This window comes from Metopolophium dirhodum, chromosome 9 (assembly GCF_019925205.1).
Source record: "Metopolophium dirhodum isolate CAU chromosome 9, ASM1992520v1, whole genome shotgun sequence".
Lineage (NCBI taxonomy): Eukaryota > Metazoa > Arthropoda > Insecta > Hemiptera > Aphididae > Metopolophium > Metopolophium dirhodum.
In genome coordinates, this window is record NC_083568.1 from 13,577,571 (window position 1) to 13,598,105 (window position 20,535).

Sequence of the window (20,535 nt, forward strand, 5' to 3'; positions counted from 1 at the left end):
AACGTCATATATAAATATATTACTAGCCAGCGAGTACCTGCATGGCTGCATTCATCATTCTAATCGGCCAGCTTGAGGATTTAGTGATTTTTCCCGTGGCATTAAATAACTATTGAGAAATTGAAAAATAACCTCTTTAAAGTATCACCTTGATCCAGTTTGCTAAAATATAAGATACTATATGTTAAAATCGGAGCATTGCTTATGGTAGACATTTTGTATACAGGATAAAAAATAAACTACTATTGTAAAACCACTAGATCCCTAGCTCCGCTCAGAATCTAATAATAATACTAAATGGATTGCTTTATTTTTTGAAATAAATGCACATATTTTTATGAAAAAATTGAATTGATAAATAAATGGATAAATAGATATATTATTATATTTTGTATAATAAATAATTAGTGTGTTTAATGTGATGGATAGTGTTGTCTTGTTTGTTGATACTATATCTGGTATTTTATGATCTATATTAGAAAGTTGAATACGTAAATCTGATTCTATATTTAATCGATTTTTATATTTATTTTTAGTACCTATACGTAGAAATTCCTTTTTCACAGAGATAAGTTGTTGAAAAAAGCATCAATGGTCTTATTGCTGCTTCCGATATTTCTGTATAGTCAACCCAAAAGAAGACAAAGGTGATTCTTTGAAAATCCTTTTTAAATTAGAATTGCTGGATATGTTGATTAATTGATTTTCTTGTGTTGTTGTTAAGCCAGTAATTTCGGGAACATCTGCATTAAAATGGTCTATTACCCAATTTTTATTTCGAAATTCATATTTCAATATTTTAACTTTGAAGCATTCTACTATTCTAGGATTTTTACTGTATTTAACACAAAAATCCGGTTTTTTTAATTTAGTAAATTACTAACCTTATTAGTTATTGAATATGATTGATCGTAATTTTTTGAACGGATCAGTACGACTTAAAAATTAAGATTATGGGTGGCCACAAAAATTTATGAGAATAATTCTTTTTTCAAATTCAAAGTCCTTGTAGAAATTGTGAAGTCCTGAAAACTATTTATTCAATTTAATTTAAAAATATTTTTTTGTTCAAAACTTGTTTAAAATAAAACATGAATGTACATATTTTTATAGGTGCATCATTTTAAATTTTTAGGGTATAAAATCGTTATTTTAGAGGATATTTTGGGCTTTTTATGGAATTACATTCCCAGTCTTAATCATTACCTAATAACACTAATAATATAATGACTGAAAAACAAATAATATTGGACTCCCTAATTTTCGATTGACGAATTTTTTATTTTCCTAGGGTTGGTATCCTGTAATTTTTTATATTTTTTTCAAACTGGCATTTTTTTTGACGTCTGCGTTTGCGATACGCACTAAGTCGAAAATTCTGTTGTTCTGATAAGGTGATAACAGTTATTTATTTGAAAAAGACGTGTGAAATTTCAAATTGTTACTGAAGACAGAAGACTATAGAAGAGTAAAGTTCCCCGACGGACGATCATTTTTACTGATTACTGTAGACTGTAGTTCGTCAACATTCACCTAGAATCAATTTCATAGAATTAATGGCACGCACACTTTGACAGTTTGGTCTTTGAAATAAAAACGAAATGGAGCAGGTGCAACAGATATTGCAAGAACTTGAAGCGGCCAGCAGTATAATGCTTGTGAGCCGTGCTTCTTATTTTATTTCACTTTGTTTATTAAAAATTAGTAAAAAAAATGTATATTAATTGTATTTTGTCAATAGGCGTCACCTTCACTCGTGACAAATGACCAGCGTAATGCTGCCGAAGCAGTTTTTATGAGTTTCCGCAAGACCAATATGCCCTATTCAATATGTCAATATATTCTCGGTAAAGTTGTGTTTATATTAATTTGTGATGTAGCTATGAGTTTCTCTATAGATAAATTATCTCGTTCATTAAATATTATTAAAATAAATATATTTCATATAAATAAAGTTATTAGTAACTATCTTATTATATCAATAATATATTAATAATAATATTGTCTATTTTATAATTTATAATTAATAGATTGTTATTTAACTTCATATTTAATACCTAGGACTAAAATGTTTTACGTGAACACATATTTGAGATCTTATTTTTTACACCTCTCACATCTACTATATTCTTATGTTTGATGATGTATCTTCAATAAAATTTGTATGATAATAATAATTTATTTATGTATATTGTGTATTTGTAGATTGTAGTAAAGTAGATTTTGTTTTATTTGAGACTGCGGGAACATTAAGAGATGCACTCATACGAGATTGGATTTTGCTCTCTCAAGATCAAAAGAACGAGCTTAGACAATATTTATTTCAATTTATTATGCGTGATGGTAAGATGGCTCCTTTTGTTAGAGAACGAATACTACAGGTAATTAATATAATGTTAAGAAATACGATAATATGATTATTACACCATACACTTTTTCATAATTTTTTTTTGTTCTTACCCATTTACTGATTGGAACAAAATTGGAACTAATTGTAGGGATGCATATTGTGTTTGTCGAGGAATTTATTGGTTACATTTTAACGAGGAAGACAATATTATAATATTTATACTCTACTTATCCCATTCAACATTGAAAAATATAGTATCAATTTGGTAATTTAAAAATGATTTGGGTAGTAAAAGTATGGCATAATATAAATTTTATGTTAAATGCACCATTGTATGTGTAATTAATGTTCTTGAAAAACATTTAAAATTTTTATCATAACTTAGTTTTTTTTTAAAAATATTTTTGTTTATGAATATATTATCATTTAAGTATTATATTAAAAATTAATTTAAATATGTTATTTTGAAAATATTTCAAAATCAAAGTAAGCACTAGTTAATTAAATTACATATTTTAAACAATGTTTAATGTGTAAAATATCAATTTGCATCATTAGAGTCCACTGCCTGCCTGTGCGATATTAACTACTAAAACAATTTCTGTATGTAGATTTTTATATATTTATTAAGTCATTGTTGCTAACAAACAAGAACTTTAGTTAGTTATCATTAGACAAAATGGAAAAACAAATTCTAAAAAGATAATTTAGACTTTAAATATTTTTTTATCACTTATTTTTAAAAATATGGTATGCAGTGAAATCTTATGAAGATGTTATACTAGCTTCTCTTGTTCCGTCTTACAAACATACAACATTGAAAATTTGCATTCAGCAGAACCTAGTTAGTGTTTTAGTTAGTATATTGGAGTGAATTTAATGAACCTATTATTAAACTTAAAAGTAAGGATATTATCTGTGTCTGCTGCTAGTTATTAGCATTTGTAACTTGCAATATTTTATATGTTTATAGCTTGCTTAAAAAGTAAGCATTGTAAAAATTTGTCTTGCTAACACAAATAATATTATTACCATTAAGTTTGTTAATAGGTCATAATAATTCACTTATATTAAAGCTAACAATACAAAATTCAAAATTGGTTCTACTAAATACAATTAAGCTATGTTGTACATTTGTAATACGTAGACAATAAATGTGGGTGTGAAGTCCTCTCAATGTTGGTATGAATTAATAATATAAAAATTTGATAAACATGTGCATGCACTATGCGTATTGTAAACTTTTATCAGTTTATATATTTATATAATATTATATAGTAATTTATTTTCATATAAAAGGTGATTGCAATTATGATTAAAAGAGGAAGTGTTGAAGACGGTGGTCAAGAAAGAAGTAATATTTTAGATGAAGTAGAAAAATTAATTTTCAATGGTGATCTAAAAAAGGTAAAATTTAAAGTCTTCTACAACTATTATGTACATAAATCTTTATAAACAAAATTATTTTAGTAATTATGTTAGTATACATATAATAAAATATTTATAATTAATTGGTAAATAAACAACCAAATGAAATTAATTAGTTTAATTATGTTTTGTCTCCTTTATATAATAATATGTTTAATATATATATTGTATATTTTAAATATTCAATGATAAAGGTAATACAAAATATTTTGAGCACATAGTTATTTTTTAACTGCATAAAAAGGACTTAATATTAAACGTATATTTTTTTAGTTTGAATTTGAATTTGAATTATATTTATATTATTTTTGTTCTGAACTTTGACTACTAATGTTTTTTTTTCGATCTGATTGAAAGTGTATTAAAGTTTCAATAAGTCATATGAAATTACATAGAAATATTGTAAAATCATAGATACACTAAAAAATGCAATAAATACATGTGTATTCGGTGTATTTGCTGTTACCTTTAACGCTGAACATACTGTATATATGCTTAATTTATATTTGTATTTCAATTACAGCAAATTTTGGGTTGCTCTATAATTTTGGCATTAATGCAAGAATATTCAACTACTGTTAAATCTACTGATGTTGGTCTGACTTGGGAATCCCATTATGCTGCAAAAAAAGAATTTGAAGTACAAATTGATGACTTATTAAATTGATTATTTGTTTAACTTATTAAATTGTTTTATTGATTCATATTTATGTTTCAGGCTAAAGATTTAAGACGTATTTTTGTATTTAGTACTCGGGCTCTGCATGAAATACAAAATCTTCCTCAGCCATTATCAATAGATATTATGACTGTTCTTAAGTATTTGCTGATAATTTGTGAATCTATTTTAGTATGGGGATTTATTTCTACTAACAATATCCTTTTTACAATCAGTATTACATATGCTTAAGGATTTTAGTTTTTAATGATATAAAAGTTATTTTTTCAATTAAAAAGTGATATTTTATTTTGATTTGTTTGTAATGTTTGAACATTAAAACTATTAATCAACTTGTAGTAATTAAGTCATTATTAAATTTAGTATTTTTCAAAGCCACAAAAAAACGTTTCATAATTTATTATTCTTGAACGAACTTTTTAGAACAAAGGTGTGAAAACTATTTTAAATCTTGCTTTTAGTAAGCCTTGTTATTATGACTTAAATAATAATTGTTTAATTTAATATCATAGATTTAGTATGTACAGTTTACAATTAGGAATTGTAGAACACATTTTAAACATTTAAAGCTTTTCTAAATTAATTATATACTCTGATTATTAATACAAATATATTCCTTAACTAAATAAATACTGCCCAAATATTTGATTGGAATGTTTGAGGGAATATATAATTCTGAAAACAGCCCTATTTTGAAGCTTGGATCAGAATGGAAAGATATCATTACAAATCCTAGCACTGTTGATTTGTATTTTCAGGCAAGTAATATAATTATTAATTATATAAATGATGTAATACAAATAGCTAAAAAATGTAATTAATAATCTATGTTATAACTTTTGTTCTAATCAATTTTTTAATCTATAAATTAGCAATCATCATAGGTACTACAATATCTAAATTATGAATTATTTAAAATGATTAAAAATATCAATAAGAATAAAAGTTATTATGTATTAATTTGATTAATTACACATCTTTCAGTTCTTTCTGTTATGCTATACCTGCTTGTACCTATGTATAAGAATTTAATGATTTTTATTTATATATATTTATTATTTATTACATTAGATTTATTGGATGGTAAGAGATAAACCACAATTTTCTCATCATTGTTTGAGTTGTCTTGTACAATTATCTTCAATCAATGGCAATATATGGACTGATACAAATGTTCGAATGAAATATATGACAAATTATTTACAAAATTTTATTAAACTAGTATCCACGTAAGTGAATATTTATGTGTTTTATTTTTTTTTTTTATATTAATCTGATGTATTACTTTAATTCCAGGGTTAAAATTTTAGATCGTGAATCTATAGGAATTTCTACTATAATAAAAAGAATAATAAGTGGATATACTCCTTCAGGATTTATGCAATTTCCTCCAGATATTGTTAAAAGTTTTTTGGAAAATACAACTCATCTTACATGTCAGTTTGCTGAGGGTGCTGCTACTGAGGAAAATGTAATTTTTATAATTTTATTGCTAGATTCAATGTATTATTATTATTATTATTATTATTATTATTATTATTATTATACTATCCTATAGTTATCTCAAGATGATCAAATGTTTTTTGAAGCATTCAATAATATTTTACGACCCTGGGTATCTATTATTGCAAATAGTAACCAATCTTTTCCAGAAGAATTATGTAAGAGTGCATCCATACAAATTTTAAACACTTACTTAAAATGCCATATTTCACCACCAAACGGTACAAAGACTCCTGAAACTGAATTTAATGAAAACGAAGAGGATGATCGGGTGGTCAGCAAAGAACAGCTCCAATATATAGGAATATTTGGAAGATTAGTAAGTATACAGTATTTTAGAATTATTCAACAAATTAATTTTATTAGTTGAATCTGGTGAAACTTTTTTTTGTATATCGACATATTATACAAAATATAATCAGAATTATTGATGGCCAGTTTTCGTCTTATAGGGGATGGTTGTGACGAAAGAGGATCCATAATAATTTATTTATATTTAAAATAACGCCTGCGGGGGTAGATAGTACGGTACAATATATATACTTAATACTTAATATTTTAATAATACCTTAATACCTGAAGAATGTAATTTTATAAAGTATTTAATATAAACGTAATAATAATTTTTTTATATTATGTTTTAAATATTTTATTTTAGATTCCAGAACATTCTTTACCTCTTTTAGTAACTTTAATAGAAGGTCAAATTAAAGAAATGAGGGCAATAATTGAACATGTGCATAGTAGTGGGAGTTGTCAGTGGCCAGAGTCATTTCAACAGAAAATTGATGCTGTTAATGAAGACATTCATTGGATGTTTCTTATAGCAGGTAATTTCTTAATAAGTTGGACAGTTTGTTTTATGTAATAAAATCATGAATTCCTTTTGTTGATTTTTTTCAGGGCATATACTCACAGTGGATAGTGAGGGTGAACCTAGTATGATTCCTTCGGAAATCATGCATCATAGTATTAAGCAGAGTAAAAATGTAAATTTAGATTTAACATTGAAATTTCTTACTAACCAAATGTTAGTTATGGACGTACCTGGATCCGCAGAAGCTGTTGATGATGTTATCAAGTAAAATAATTAATACTTTTTTTTTTTTGTTTTTTTGAACTATACAAATAATTTAAAAAAACGTAATGTTTAATAAATGTTTTTTACTTAGGTTGGTGTCTGTTGCATTTCATCTATGTGAATTAGAAAAAAAGCTAATAGAAGCTAAAATGGAAGGTCTTTGTAGTCCATTGTTAAGTGGTACTATAGTATGGTTTTTGCGTGAATTTTTTCAAGCATACTTGATGCCAAACGAGACTTACTACAATGATGTAAACTATGATTAATAACCTTGTTTTTATATCTTATATAATATTAATAATAAAATAATAACTTTCAGCTTAGTATGCCATTATTACAAGCATTTGGTCAACATACAGAAGCTGCTAATTGGGTTTTAAATTACTTACTAAATAAAGTTGAACATAATATCAAATCACCTTTGTATGTTGATGTGAGTCTCATTGGAGATACAGTTGGATTATTAATGTCTATGGTAGATGTTAGACACAAGTATGTCTTATAATATTTGTATTAGGTTTAATTTATTGTTTATTTAATTTGAGATAAATAGGAATGATTTTAATGGTTTTTGATTATTTTGAGCACAGTTTTGATTGTACCGTTATTACAAAATATGTTTAAGAAAGCCATTGCATAGAGAGAAGTATTAAATATAATATATAAAATAAATAAAATAAAATTATAAGTTTGAAAGTTTTTTTTAAAAGTGTTATAAGTCAGTTAGGAATACCATATAAAAATACCGCTTTTTCCCTTTGTAATGTATCTATGGTAAATATAAACAACATTTTGATTAATGATAAAAAGTTGAATTATTCATAATTGTTATGATGATTGGAATAAATTAATGTATGATTTAACATCAGTTAATACATATAAAATATATTAGATAGATAATAACTAATATTAACTAAATAATTGTGAGTGGTGGAATTACATAGTGTAATACATGTCAAACAGTTAGCAGTAAAAACTATAAAAGGGGTTTTAAATGTATTTGAAATGTTGGTCTAAACAAGTAGATATTGTGTGTACAGTACTGTAATAAGTAAAAAATGTACTTTATTTAACTATTGTATTGGGCAGATGAGATAATTGTTTGACATTATAAATATTATTAGATTACTACATAATCCATTTTTTTTTGCAACATTTAACTAACTTGTGATTTATAAATTTTATTTCATTAAAAAAACTTGTTTTTTTATTAATTATTTAATTTATTTACTTTAGATCAGAGATTGTTATCAATTGTGAAGGGTTTTGGAAACTATTTGAACTACAAGATCATGTGCGTCAAGACCAATTAGTTCCAGAAGTGAAAGAAGGGTTGTATAAAGCATTTTCTTTAGCTGCAGATGCCTTTATTGAAAATGACAAACAAAAAGACTATTATTCTCGTGTAAGTAGATTTAATTATAGACTATATTTAAAACTGAAAATTGTTGACTTTAAAATTATATTAGTAATAGACACAATTTATAATAAATATGGAATATTTTTTAAGAGTTTATTATTCCAGTATTTTTAAACATTAATAAATAAAGATAAATAATAATAAGCCAACTTTACCAATTCAATAATTTTCTATACAACCCGAAAAATGATAAATGTAGATATTTTTATACACAAAAAATAGGATAGATACTACCATCATAGACATCTTTATAGGTTGGACTATATTATTATGTGGACAATATACATTTGGACAATTTTATTTCAGATATGTAATACATGGAACTGTTTCCAATGAACATTTCTCTAAGAAGTAAAGGGTTGGGTGGGTCGTAAATGCTGATTTTTAGTATTTTTTTATTTGCGTTTCAGATTACTTTGATACTAATAATATACAATACAATAATATGATTTTCTTTAACTAGGTGATCACTCCAATATTAGGCAAATTCAGGAAGATATTAAGTGATGACAATTTTAGAAAAACGTACAATAATGATGTTGTAAGATTAGAAATAATGGATATACTCCATAAATGTATCGGGCTGGCTAGTGGAGCAGTTATCAATACCACATCAACTGTTTTTGATATGATACATCCAATGCTAAATGATTTTTCAGCTTTAATTGGAGTATATCATAATTATCAAATCATTGTTCACCTAATCATTCAACTTTTTGTTGAATTTTCCAAGAAAATGTTGTGTTATCTTAGAATGGTAAGAGTTACATTTTTATAATTGTATTTTAATATTTTTAGAGCAACTTTATACACAATATTATATTGTATAATGGGTTTAAAATCAAGCAATTATAAATTATAAATAGATAGATTTGTACAATCTAAATTGAAAGTTTATTCATGCAGCAAAGGTTTTTAAGTTATCCAGTTCCCAGTATAATTGTATTTGATGAAAAATTTATATTTTTATAATAATGTTGTATGCATGGTATGTATATTATATTGTATTATATTTTTTTCTATAGGAAGAAAGTGATAAGTTCTACATGTCTTGTTTTCAACTGGTGGATATGTATGCCCGCTACAACATTAATCGAGTGTCTTTAGATTCTGATGCTGAAGATCAATGTTTTCAAGATCTCTATGTATTTTTAGAACTTCTAACCCATGTTATGTCAAAAGAGCTTTTAGATCTCAGCTCTGATGGTAATAAATTATAAAAATATTATTTAATTATGTTAATTTAATTTTTAAACTGAAGCATAATTATACTTAATTGTAAAAATAGGAAAAACTACTACTGGTAAAACAGCTGGGGATGTTTGTGTTTATGGGCTTCAAGTTATTTTGCCGTTGATGACCATAGATCTCTTGAAAATTCCTGCACTTTGCTTACAATACTATAAAGTAAGTTTTCATTATTTTTAAATTTGAAATGTTCAAAGCCGCCTGTAAACTAAACTGCATTGTTGAACAATAAAAAAAAAAAAGCTTAAATGTAAGAAGAAGAAAATAATATTATAGGTTTATATACTATTATTTATATATTTATATTTGTTTAGGTATGTATCAATGTATTATTTAATGTGTAACAATTGTATATTATTTATTTTGTAGTACGCTGGATATATGTGTGAAATGGTTCCATTGAAATTATGCATTGAAAATGTTGATATTTTTAAGGGAGTTTTGACTACAATTGAATTAGGTCTGACTATGTTTGGCCATGAAATCACTCCAATGTGCACAGATTTTTTACAATCAGCTGCTTCGTTTATGTATAAACATGAAAACTCTACAATGCATGAAGCATATAGTTTGTTAAAGCCATTTTTAAAAGTAAGATATAATGTGTAAAATCTTTAATTTTTGTATTTTATTAATGATTAATTTTATAGTTTTTGATGAAACTTATATTAACCTGTCAAATAAATTCGGATGCACTCTCAAGTACTGGTCATGCACTTTATACATTAATATGCTGTTATCCGGTAAGAATAGTGAATATTTTATGAATTAAATAGACTACTCATATCAATAAAGCAGTCAACAATTAAAACTAGAATTTTTATTTAAATTTCCGTTCTTTATTTCTAGGATGAATTTCAGCAAATTTCAATGCAATTGATCAATGATCAAACCGATGCATCAGTAATGGATAAATTACATAATGCTTTTAATTTTTTAACCACCGGTATTGACTTCAATGGTCAACATGCGATGAAATGTCGTTTTAAAAATAATTTTGATACTTTCACAACAAATATACGTGGGTTCCTATTTATTAAATAGTAGAAATAGTGAAGTAAATAAAAATGTATATTATTTTGGTTATTAATTTTGTTTTAATATTTTAAGGATTTTGTTAAAATTAAACTTAAAAACTGAATTATACTGTGAATTGTGAAATACATTAAAATTGTTCTTTCTGTAATATCAAATTTTAACGTATGATTGTGTTTGAAACTTTATTTTTAAAACATATTTTCAGATTTAGTTATGCCATAACGCCCATAACACTGTTTATATTATTATTGTTGTATAAAATACATAAACAAAAAATAAGTCTAATTTTATTAATTAATATTTTTTTTACTAACATATTATATGTTAAATATTAAAAATTAGATTCTTGTTTCTTAATAGTTTTGTACTAATATTACCAATATTTTCTTTTTGGATATGAACAATAAAATGTTTTCTTTATTTCAAATATTTTTTATTGTTAGCTGTTACCTTTGTTTTATAATAATAATGTATTATTGCCTAATGGATTATGAGGACTATTGTTGCACTAAAAATTATCGAAATATGCAGTCAAAATTGTCAAAATATACTTAAGTACCTTTATACAGCTAAATTTTATTATTTTTGAAAAATGCATAAAACATAACAATTTTGGAAATAAAAAACTAAAAAATAAATAGGTATAATAAAAATAATTTATACAAATGCTTACTAATTCAAATATATATTGATTAATATGATGAACATTGGACTCTTTTGCGTGTTTTGGGAATTTTTAAACTATCTTGAAATAAAATAACATAATTTTTAAAAATACTGGGAATAATAATACGAATAATGTGATATGCGAACACCGTGATATCTACATCATGTATATCTACTGATTTTAATTTCTACTAGAATCTAGATGTCAATTATAGTTTTAACATAGTTTTGTCACAAAGAGACTCATATAAAATCTTACGGACCTACGTAACATATTCGCAAATAAGGAGGATTTAGAGCCCAAGCCTCTATACCAGGCGTCCACCAACAACTTTAACAGCCCTCCCAAACATTTTCTAATTTTTTTTTAAGCTTATTTAATATCAGTATAGTCTAATATATAGTAGGGACTAGCGTTTAAGGCTTCAGCCTATCCAAACATAATATTTTTTAAGATAATTTTGAATGTTATCCAAATATGATTTTTCCCGACAATTGTTCGTACATTTATGTAAAAAAATACAAGATAATATGCAAATTCAAACTTTTTAATATTTTAATTTCGCCATTTCATAAAAAAAAATTTATAACTTACCTAAAATAATCTACGACAACTAAAAAAAAAACATGTAAATGCAAGAAGTCCTGAACCCTAATTATTATGAGTATAGACAAAGTATATCATAATACATTCTTCCCTGCAGTAGTGCTGATATCAGATTCTAATCGAATGGTATTGCATAACAATGAAATATGAGATATAGGTATACCATCACTACACCCAATGCAAACCTAGAGAACATTGGCAATCCGGCGCTGGGGCTAGTCAACCAAAGGACGCGGGAGAACGGATTACGGGTGGCGCCACAGAAATCAGAATTGGTTATCCTGACCAAAAAACAGGAGTATCGGAATCCTATCTTACCTTAGGGAGGGCGGGCATCAAATCCCAGTGAAGTCCTCAATGAGGTATCTCGGGGTCTAATTAGACGTGAGGCTGAACTTAGGTGCTCACGTCAAGTTGGTAACCGCAGTGGCCAGGCGGTCTCCGCTCTTGGGAGGTTGATGCCCAACGTCCAGGGGCCTTCAGCGCATGTAGGAGGTGACTGCTTATGTCGGTGGCTCACAGCAATCTGCTGTACGCATCGCCGGGGAACTTTGTTACTTTACCGGACACCCTTTTTTTTGCAATTTTATTTAGACTTATGTAGTTAACTATATTGAGAACGACGGTGAAGTCAGAATTTGGCGGTCGGACTTAGTTTCGAAGTTATGGCTTAATGCAGTTCGCTATTTTACGATTTTTGCGCATTTGCGCGTCACTAGTTTACTGCACCTATTAATTTTTTTTTTTAACTTATCTACCTCAACGAGTTAAGAACGACGGTGCAATCAAAATTAGATAGCCAGACTTCGTTTTGAAGTTATATGCGAAGGCAGTTTGAATTCTGAGTTTTTACGCATGCGCTCAACGCTCTAGAAGCTCCCTACGCCTACCGACTCCGGTCGCCAAACTCGAGGTTATGCGGACCTCTCGCTGGATGGGGACTCAGCCCTCAAACCCCCCGGGGCTTAAAAGCATACCTGTGGGGGAGGGGGGCGACCGCTTCGAGGTCGCGGAGGGAGAGCATACCTGCCCTGCGGGCATGCAGATTGCAGACGTATGACCTAACAAGTAATTTTAACCTTGTTAGTTGAAGTAACACATTTATAGTGGCTCCCGTCGCCTATAAACTCAAGGGACCTCCGGACAAAGACGACCACGACGACAAGGATAACGAAAACGAATCAAACAGTGAAGATGAAGACGCACTTATAATATATTCTAAAATTTCGAATAAAATTACTAAAATGTTAAAGTTTAATTTTTACTATTACCTATACTTTTAACTTTTGAGTTTTTGAGTGAAATCTTAGTTATAGATAGTACTATCATAATAGTACCATTATTCTGTGCTTTTACCTTGTGCGAAACACAAATAAAATGAGTTAAGACAGAATACCGTGGTAAGACGAACAGCCCATATCAGTCTAACTAACTGACAAGTCGTTCTCGTTCATATTGACATATTATATTCCGATTGATAAATATTATATTATATATATATTATATTTATTTTTGTGTTGAAAATACAGTTTAAGCTATTTAAAGCAATTTTTTAATACAATATAATATTAACCAGTTTTAGATTCTGAGCGGCGCGGAGCGAGGAAGCTAGTGGTTTTACAATGGTGTTTATTTATTTATTTATTTTTTATATCCTGTATATACAATTTCTACCAGAAGGGGTGCTTTGATTTCAACATATAGTACCTTATATTTTAGCAAATTGGATCAAAATAGCACTTTAGATAGGTCATTTTTCGTTTTTATCAATTGTTATTTAATGCCACGAGAAAAACCACCGAAAAATTATGAAAAATCGCTAAAAATGGGATTTTAATTTCTTCTAATGCTTTGTTTATCACCATAGAAACGAATAAAAAATAATAATATTATAATATTAATTCAACTTACATGATATAATAAATAATTACAATATAAAATATCCACTGACAAACCGTCTCCGCTCAGAATCGTTATTCTTATACAATGATATTATATCATTGAATTCATAAGTTTAATACAATCTATTATACAACGACCCACTTATAACCTACTGTACAGCAGAGCGACATCCACTTACCCGCTTTTTTTTAACATGTTGTACCTACTCTTGGAGAACAACTAATGCGCAGAGTGTTTTGAAGGTACAGGTGATGATCAGTTAACCTTGAACGATATTTATTCTTTAAAAACGTCATTTTGGATAACGGAGTTTCACATAATATGTATGTGGAGCCAAAATACATCCAAATACAACATAAAAATATTTGTTATGTGCGGAAAAGCAACATTAAAAATAATATCCTTGGCGGTGCAGTTATTTCTCTTCCTCGGGTCAGATTAGGCTGAGGGGCCGCCTATTGCCGACCCCTGATCTAGAATAAGTGTAGAAGTACCGTATATAAAAAACATTGAAGTATAAACACCGAAAACCAGCAATTTCTATAAACGATAAGCACCTGCCAACCAATATGGATACTTTGTTTAAGAAAAACCAGAGATCTGAGTATTTGCGCCGACAATTTGCCGTACAGGTAACAGGCGCGGCCTATTTTTAATTATTATTTCGCCGGAATTTTTTTGCACTGCACCACACTTTACGCACTCACGAATGTCGACGTGAATTTGGGTCGATCGAGAATCATTGAGATTTGAGAATCGGACGGCGCTGTCGCTGTGGCCACCGTTTTCCATAAAATAAATGGTAGGTACCTACCTATCATCATAAGGAATAATATGAACGGCACGCCGCCCCGCAACGCCAAGGTCACCACGGTTTAAATTCGCCACTTCGGGGAGTGTGGTATAAGGTCTGCGACCGTAGTTCAAATTGCATTAGGTGTACTCGCAATAAGCGGGTAACCTCAATATTTTCTTTCGTAGGTCAGTCTGTGGCCTCAGGAAAAGCGGGACTCTTTCCGGACCCGCGTCATCGTGCTGTTCGATCTTTCGTAAAAATTCCTATAGGAAAATCATTGATGGGCCACGTATTCCTGGGAAATTCATACCGTGAGTCAGATCATCCTAGAAATATCTTACCCGCGGGGGTAAAGATAACGTAGGAATATTTTACAGGGGTAAACATGCCTATTGGAGATAGAAAGTTTATCCATTTTTAGGCCGGAGGGGGAGGGGGGGGGGGGTTGGATCTCATAGATAATATTATATACATGGATAGGACATCTCCATACCTACAACTGTACACGGTATATTCAGCGGTATGCCGGTATATTATTCACCCTGATTAATGGTGTATAAATGTTTATATCGCGGTTCCACTTAAAAAAATAATAAGTATAGATTTTATTGAATTAACATCTAACGTACATAGTTAGTTATTAAATTATTATTATTATTATTATTATTATTATTTTAATTTAAGATTCTCGAATGATCAAAGACGACATTTATGGCTAGATTCCTTAGGCTTGTAATGCTGGAATGTGGGATAAAATATATTTTAAGCATTTCAATCTTCAACATTTTATGGTGGGGTTTCAAAAAACATACTATTGGGCGACGCCAGGGGCGTATACAAGGGGGGGGGATGTGGGGGTCAGATCCCCCCCCAATAGGCCTTTTTTTAAATTTTATAAAATAGTGTTCTTAATGACTTAATGTAAGGAAATTACAAGGAAAAAAAAATGGCAAGGATTTTTTGTAAATTTTTATTTTAACACATTCAACAATTAATTAAAAATAATTTACTTAATATTAATCAGTAATCATATATTTATTTCATATTCATATAATCGTATTATGTGATATTTGATAATATGTAATATGTATATTATATATACAAGTATAATAAATTATTATAAGATAATAATATGTGGCAGACCAGCCACGGGCCGTCGCCAGTCGCCACCGTCACCGATATCAACGCGGCGGAGACGACGCCCGCATGTCCGTGCGTATAATAATAGGTACATTTTCCTATACATTAGAAAAAGAAATATAAAAATAGCTAAAAATAGCTTAAATAATAAATATTATTATCTAAAAACAAAAAACAACCACAAATATTATGTCAGTTGTACGAACAAGTCATAACTACATATAACTACTTGTAGAATTTAAAATAAAATGTATTGAATATATATGTTTTATCATTTATTAGGTATTTAAATGTGCACATACCTAGGTTTAGGTATTTTTGTTCCATAATAATTTGTTTGCAACTGATCCCCCCCCATACAAAAGTTATGTATACGCCACTGGGCAACGCAGTACCTATGCCAACTGATTTTAAGAAGTATAAAATATGTCTAATTATCATATTTAAAGTAAGTATATTCACAAACGAATCATTTGATACACTCACTGATATGGGAAATAAAAAATCAACAGAAGTGCAGTGTAATTTAGTAATCGATAAAATGAGTATAAGAAAACAATTAGAGATGGATAATAATCGTAATGTCTATGGTTTTGTTGATTTGGGTACATCCAATTATGCATCAGATCCAGATAAAATTAATGCAAATAATAAATTATTTTCCGAATGTATGATTTCGGTTGTTCAGTGCGCGCCATGAACTAATCTTATCTTAGTTCATGGTGCGCGCCAAAAATTGCTTTTTCGTTATCACTTATGGTTGATACCACACCTTAATTATATTTAACCACTTTGGTAACGAGTATACTCTTCGATCCATAGACATATAAATATATTATAATATATTAATATATTGTCTATGCTACGATCATACTTGAATACATGGCATGAACTAAGATAGTTAGGTTACACCCAAAAATATTTATTTAGATGTAAATGGGTTGTTTTAAATTAATAGTTTTGTTAGGTGGGCACAGAAGTTTGACCGTAGTTGCGCCTATATGCCTGTTACAGTGTATCACTTTCTACCACCAATAGGAAAATCTCTCCTCCCTTTAAAATTTTTCGGGAGTAAAGCCGGATTCACAGCTGCGTCGTGTGTCGTGTTGTGTCGATCAAATCGTATTGCGATTGGATATTAATTTTTTGGTATCATGTAATGACCAAGTTGCAACCGAGTATACCAAGAATTGACTACTGTTCAACTTTTAAACCATATTGGTTACCAGTCGTAACCATATAATAACCAAGCCCTCGCATGACACGACACACGACGTAGCTGTGAAAGCGCCTTTAGATTTGAATGTGCCATTGGAGTGCATACGTTAATAATATAGTGGTGTGCAGTGCGAGTGTGACGGAATTCCATCGGAACGAGTAATAATAATAATATTATAACTCCTATAATATGTTTTCGAGTCTCATCATTTCCGGTCGGACGAAACGCTGTCTTCGAAAATCACGAGTCAAGGACGACGTGTAAAGGTAAAATGCACAAATATATAATACATTGTGTCTCCAATATTATTTACCGGTTCCTGTTGTAGGGAATGATATTTATTTTGATAGTTATTAATAATTCGAATAAACGCTATTACCTTTATAACCTAACGTTATTATTGGTGTTTTATTCTATTTATAATGTATTGTATTTACACGTTATTTATCATACCTAATGTGTGTTGATTATGTTTATACAATTAATTAATGTTATACTTATCTAGTTACCTATAAATATAAATATTTGTAAAAATCATGTTAAATCTTGGTACATAGAATAGATAGTCGCGCAATTCGCTATGTAGAATTGAATGTTGTGGATTATCTTCGCTTCGCTTATTCGCTTATATTTTACGCATATTAAACGTGTATTCTTGCTGTTAGTAATTTCCAACCTAAACTTTAGAAACATTTTCGAGTATATCCGTTCATTTTTAGTGAGTTTTATATCGTTAGAGTAGGGTGACTAGTATAGTTATTGGAACGGTTACGGTTATTGGCACAAATGTAATTTTGTATTTCGTATAAATAATGTTTGATTATGAATTTTAGGGATATTATCCCTTAATATTTAATTATTCGATGACACTGATACTGCTATATTATCAATATTTGTGTTATCATATTATTATTTATTTGATTATTCACAATTTTTCGTTATGTTTAATAAATATGATATTATTGATCGTGATTCATGATATACAATATAGGTTGATGAACGCAGTGAACACTGAACAGTACCTATATACTAATATAGGTACTATATAATATAGTTGAATTGATGAATTTTTAAAAGTCTGGGCTAAATAATATGCCTGCAAGTTACAGCCTACAGGACATCTGTAGCATATCAACAACATAGTTATAATAGTAATATATAACATTGCATAGGTTCTATAAAAATGCGTTATCATTGGAAATTGTATTACTTACAACAAATTATAAGCAGATTTTGATCAGTCGAGTTTGACAGCTATATAACACGCCCAAGCGTATATAGGTATATTAAACTTGAATTATATTGTAACATTAAAATTAAAAAGTTAGAATTTGCATACTAAATTTGTGCCTAGCTAATAGTAAATTATACGGGTAAATTAAATAGTTCATTGATGTGTGCATTCGTCTACCAAGCGGGTGGGCATATGAAAATAATTATTTACAGGACCGACCACTGACACACTGATACAGTTGTAACTTGTAGGTATACTAAGGTTTTACAAACACGTTTATTGTCTATACGTCATACGTGTACCTACTTATGTTTTTAAATTGCATATTTGCATACGTGTATAATGTGCTGCACAAAAAAATTTCAATAGTCTCCCAAATATTTGCAATGAAATATCACGATTTATGAATAGGTTAGATTATTAGGTACCTATATAAAAAGTAAAATAAAATATCATACCTATTATACCGCTATAACACCTATTATAATAATATTGATTATATTCTAATTCTATCGATGATTATTGTATAGATAGTTATTTATTATTTTTCCGTTATAATTAATATGAATACGGACCATAATACGTATGCCAGATAGGTCATAGGTATCAAATTATATTGAAATAATTTTATAAACGTTTTATATTAGGTAGGTAGGTATAATATTAATAATTTATTTAACAACAACTATAGTCTAAGTATAATATAATACACCTATTGCCTAGTGGCTATTAGTAGTAACATTTTATATTTTTATAAATGGATAATTGAGTAGATACACAATACAACCTATTGACACAATAAAAATTGAATTATAAATTTCAGATGTTTGACGTTTATATATAGATTTAGTAATAAGTACTTATAAATGGTGGTTTTAATTTTTAATATATTATTATATATCATTAACTAATTATGCATGTTTTTTTCTATGTTAACATGCGCGTAGATTACAGCCACATTATAAGCTGTAACAATTTTTTTTCAAAAGAAATAATATAATTATTATTTTATAGATAAGTAATTTAAATTATTATCATTCAACACAGTTATGCCACGAAAGCGTGTAGTCGAGATTTAAGGTGTTCGAACAATCACTCGTTATAAACAGTTAACACATTTTAAACAAGTGCTTATTATACTCCCTCATTAATTTGTATCAATTTTGACAAACTAGAATAAAAAATGCATTATATGTTTTCTTATAAAATACCAATAGTACCACAGAATTCACCGATTCTGCAGTGCTAGTATGTCGTATTTTAGATTTATTTATTGTATCTTTTTAAGACTAAAGTATATTATTATGGTATTGCATGATTGTCTCGTAGGATTTGCAATGATTATTATACACATCAAATTAACAATTTAAATAGAAATATTTATATTTTTTTAAGTATTCTTATGCCTACCCAAATTTGGTCGTAGAAAATATTTTTAAAATAATTAATAAATATTGTAGGTACAATATTGCAATGTGAGTTGTGTATTATGTTACCTATTTATGTACCTATAAATTTACACTATTTTATATAATATGTTTTGGCCACAACAAATTTTATTTTATTGTAGGTACATAGGTACCTATTAAAAAATGATATAAAAAAATAACATGTTTATATAAATCAGTGTATCGTTGTATTAATCAATATCAAATGTCAACCGTAAGTAATAGTAGTAATATTATACAACCAACAAAATATGTAAAACATAACGGCAACACGACGCGATTTGTTTATAACAATATATTAATATAGTAAACCTAAAATAATATCGACATCCGCGCGGCGACGTGTCTGGAGTATTATTTACACAACAATAATATTAACGAGTGTTTTATGATCGCACGCGTTTGTTATAAATTTATAATGTATGCTGTACGCATAAAATATAATCGTTTATATTATTATTATATTATAAGAATGTACGCACACGGTGGGTGATAAGTTAATAAACCGAGTAAAACCATTATTTTATGATTAATTCGTATTAGCTTTCTGTATAGCTGACATTGAAACAAGTTATAGGAAAGCCCACTCAGCGACCGTGCTTAATTCACGGTTTCTAACATATTTGAATATAACACAATAATAAGGTATAATTCTATATACAATCTAAAGAAGAATTTTTGTAACCTTTATATTTTGGTACTTATTTTTTAATACTGGATAGTATGAATTTCCTTTGAATATAACCGTTATACAATTATTTATTTATTCAACTGTA

General features: G+C 28.2%; 1 protein-coding gene across 1 annotated transcript; it reads left to right on the plus strand.

Moving 5' to 3' along the window:
- The first annotated feature begins 1,326 nt into the window (after window positions 1-1,326).
- On the plus strand, window positions 1,327-11,167 carry LOC132952667 (exportin-4-like). Its single transcript, XM_061025020.1, has 21 exons — window positions 1,327-1,658; window positions 1,742-1,847; window positions 2,206-2,381; window positions 3,650-3,757; window positions 4,302-4,418; window positions 4,497-4,653; window positions 5,091-5,215; window positions 5,529-5,686; window positions 5,754-5,928; window positions 6,016-6,279; window positions 6,619-6,790; window positions 6,864-7,041; window positions 7,133-7,292; window positions 7,361-7,533; window positions 8,278-8,446; window positions 8,925-9,218; window positions 9,487-9,667; window positions 9,750-9,868; window positions 10,079-10,300; window positions 10,360-10,452; window positions 10,559-11,167. The coding sequence occupies exons 1-21, from the start codon at window positions 1,602-1,604 to the stop codon at window positions 10,751-10,753; spliced, it is 3,399 nt and encodes a 1,132-aa protein (XP_060881003.1). The 5' UTR covers window positions 1,327-1,601; the 3' UTR covers window positions 10,754-11,167.
- Window positions 11,168-20,535: the final 9,368 nt, after the last annotated feature.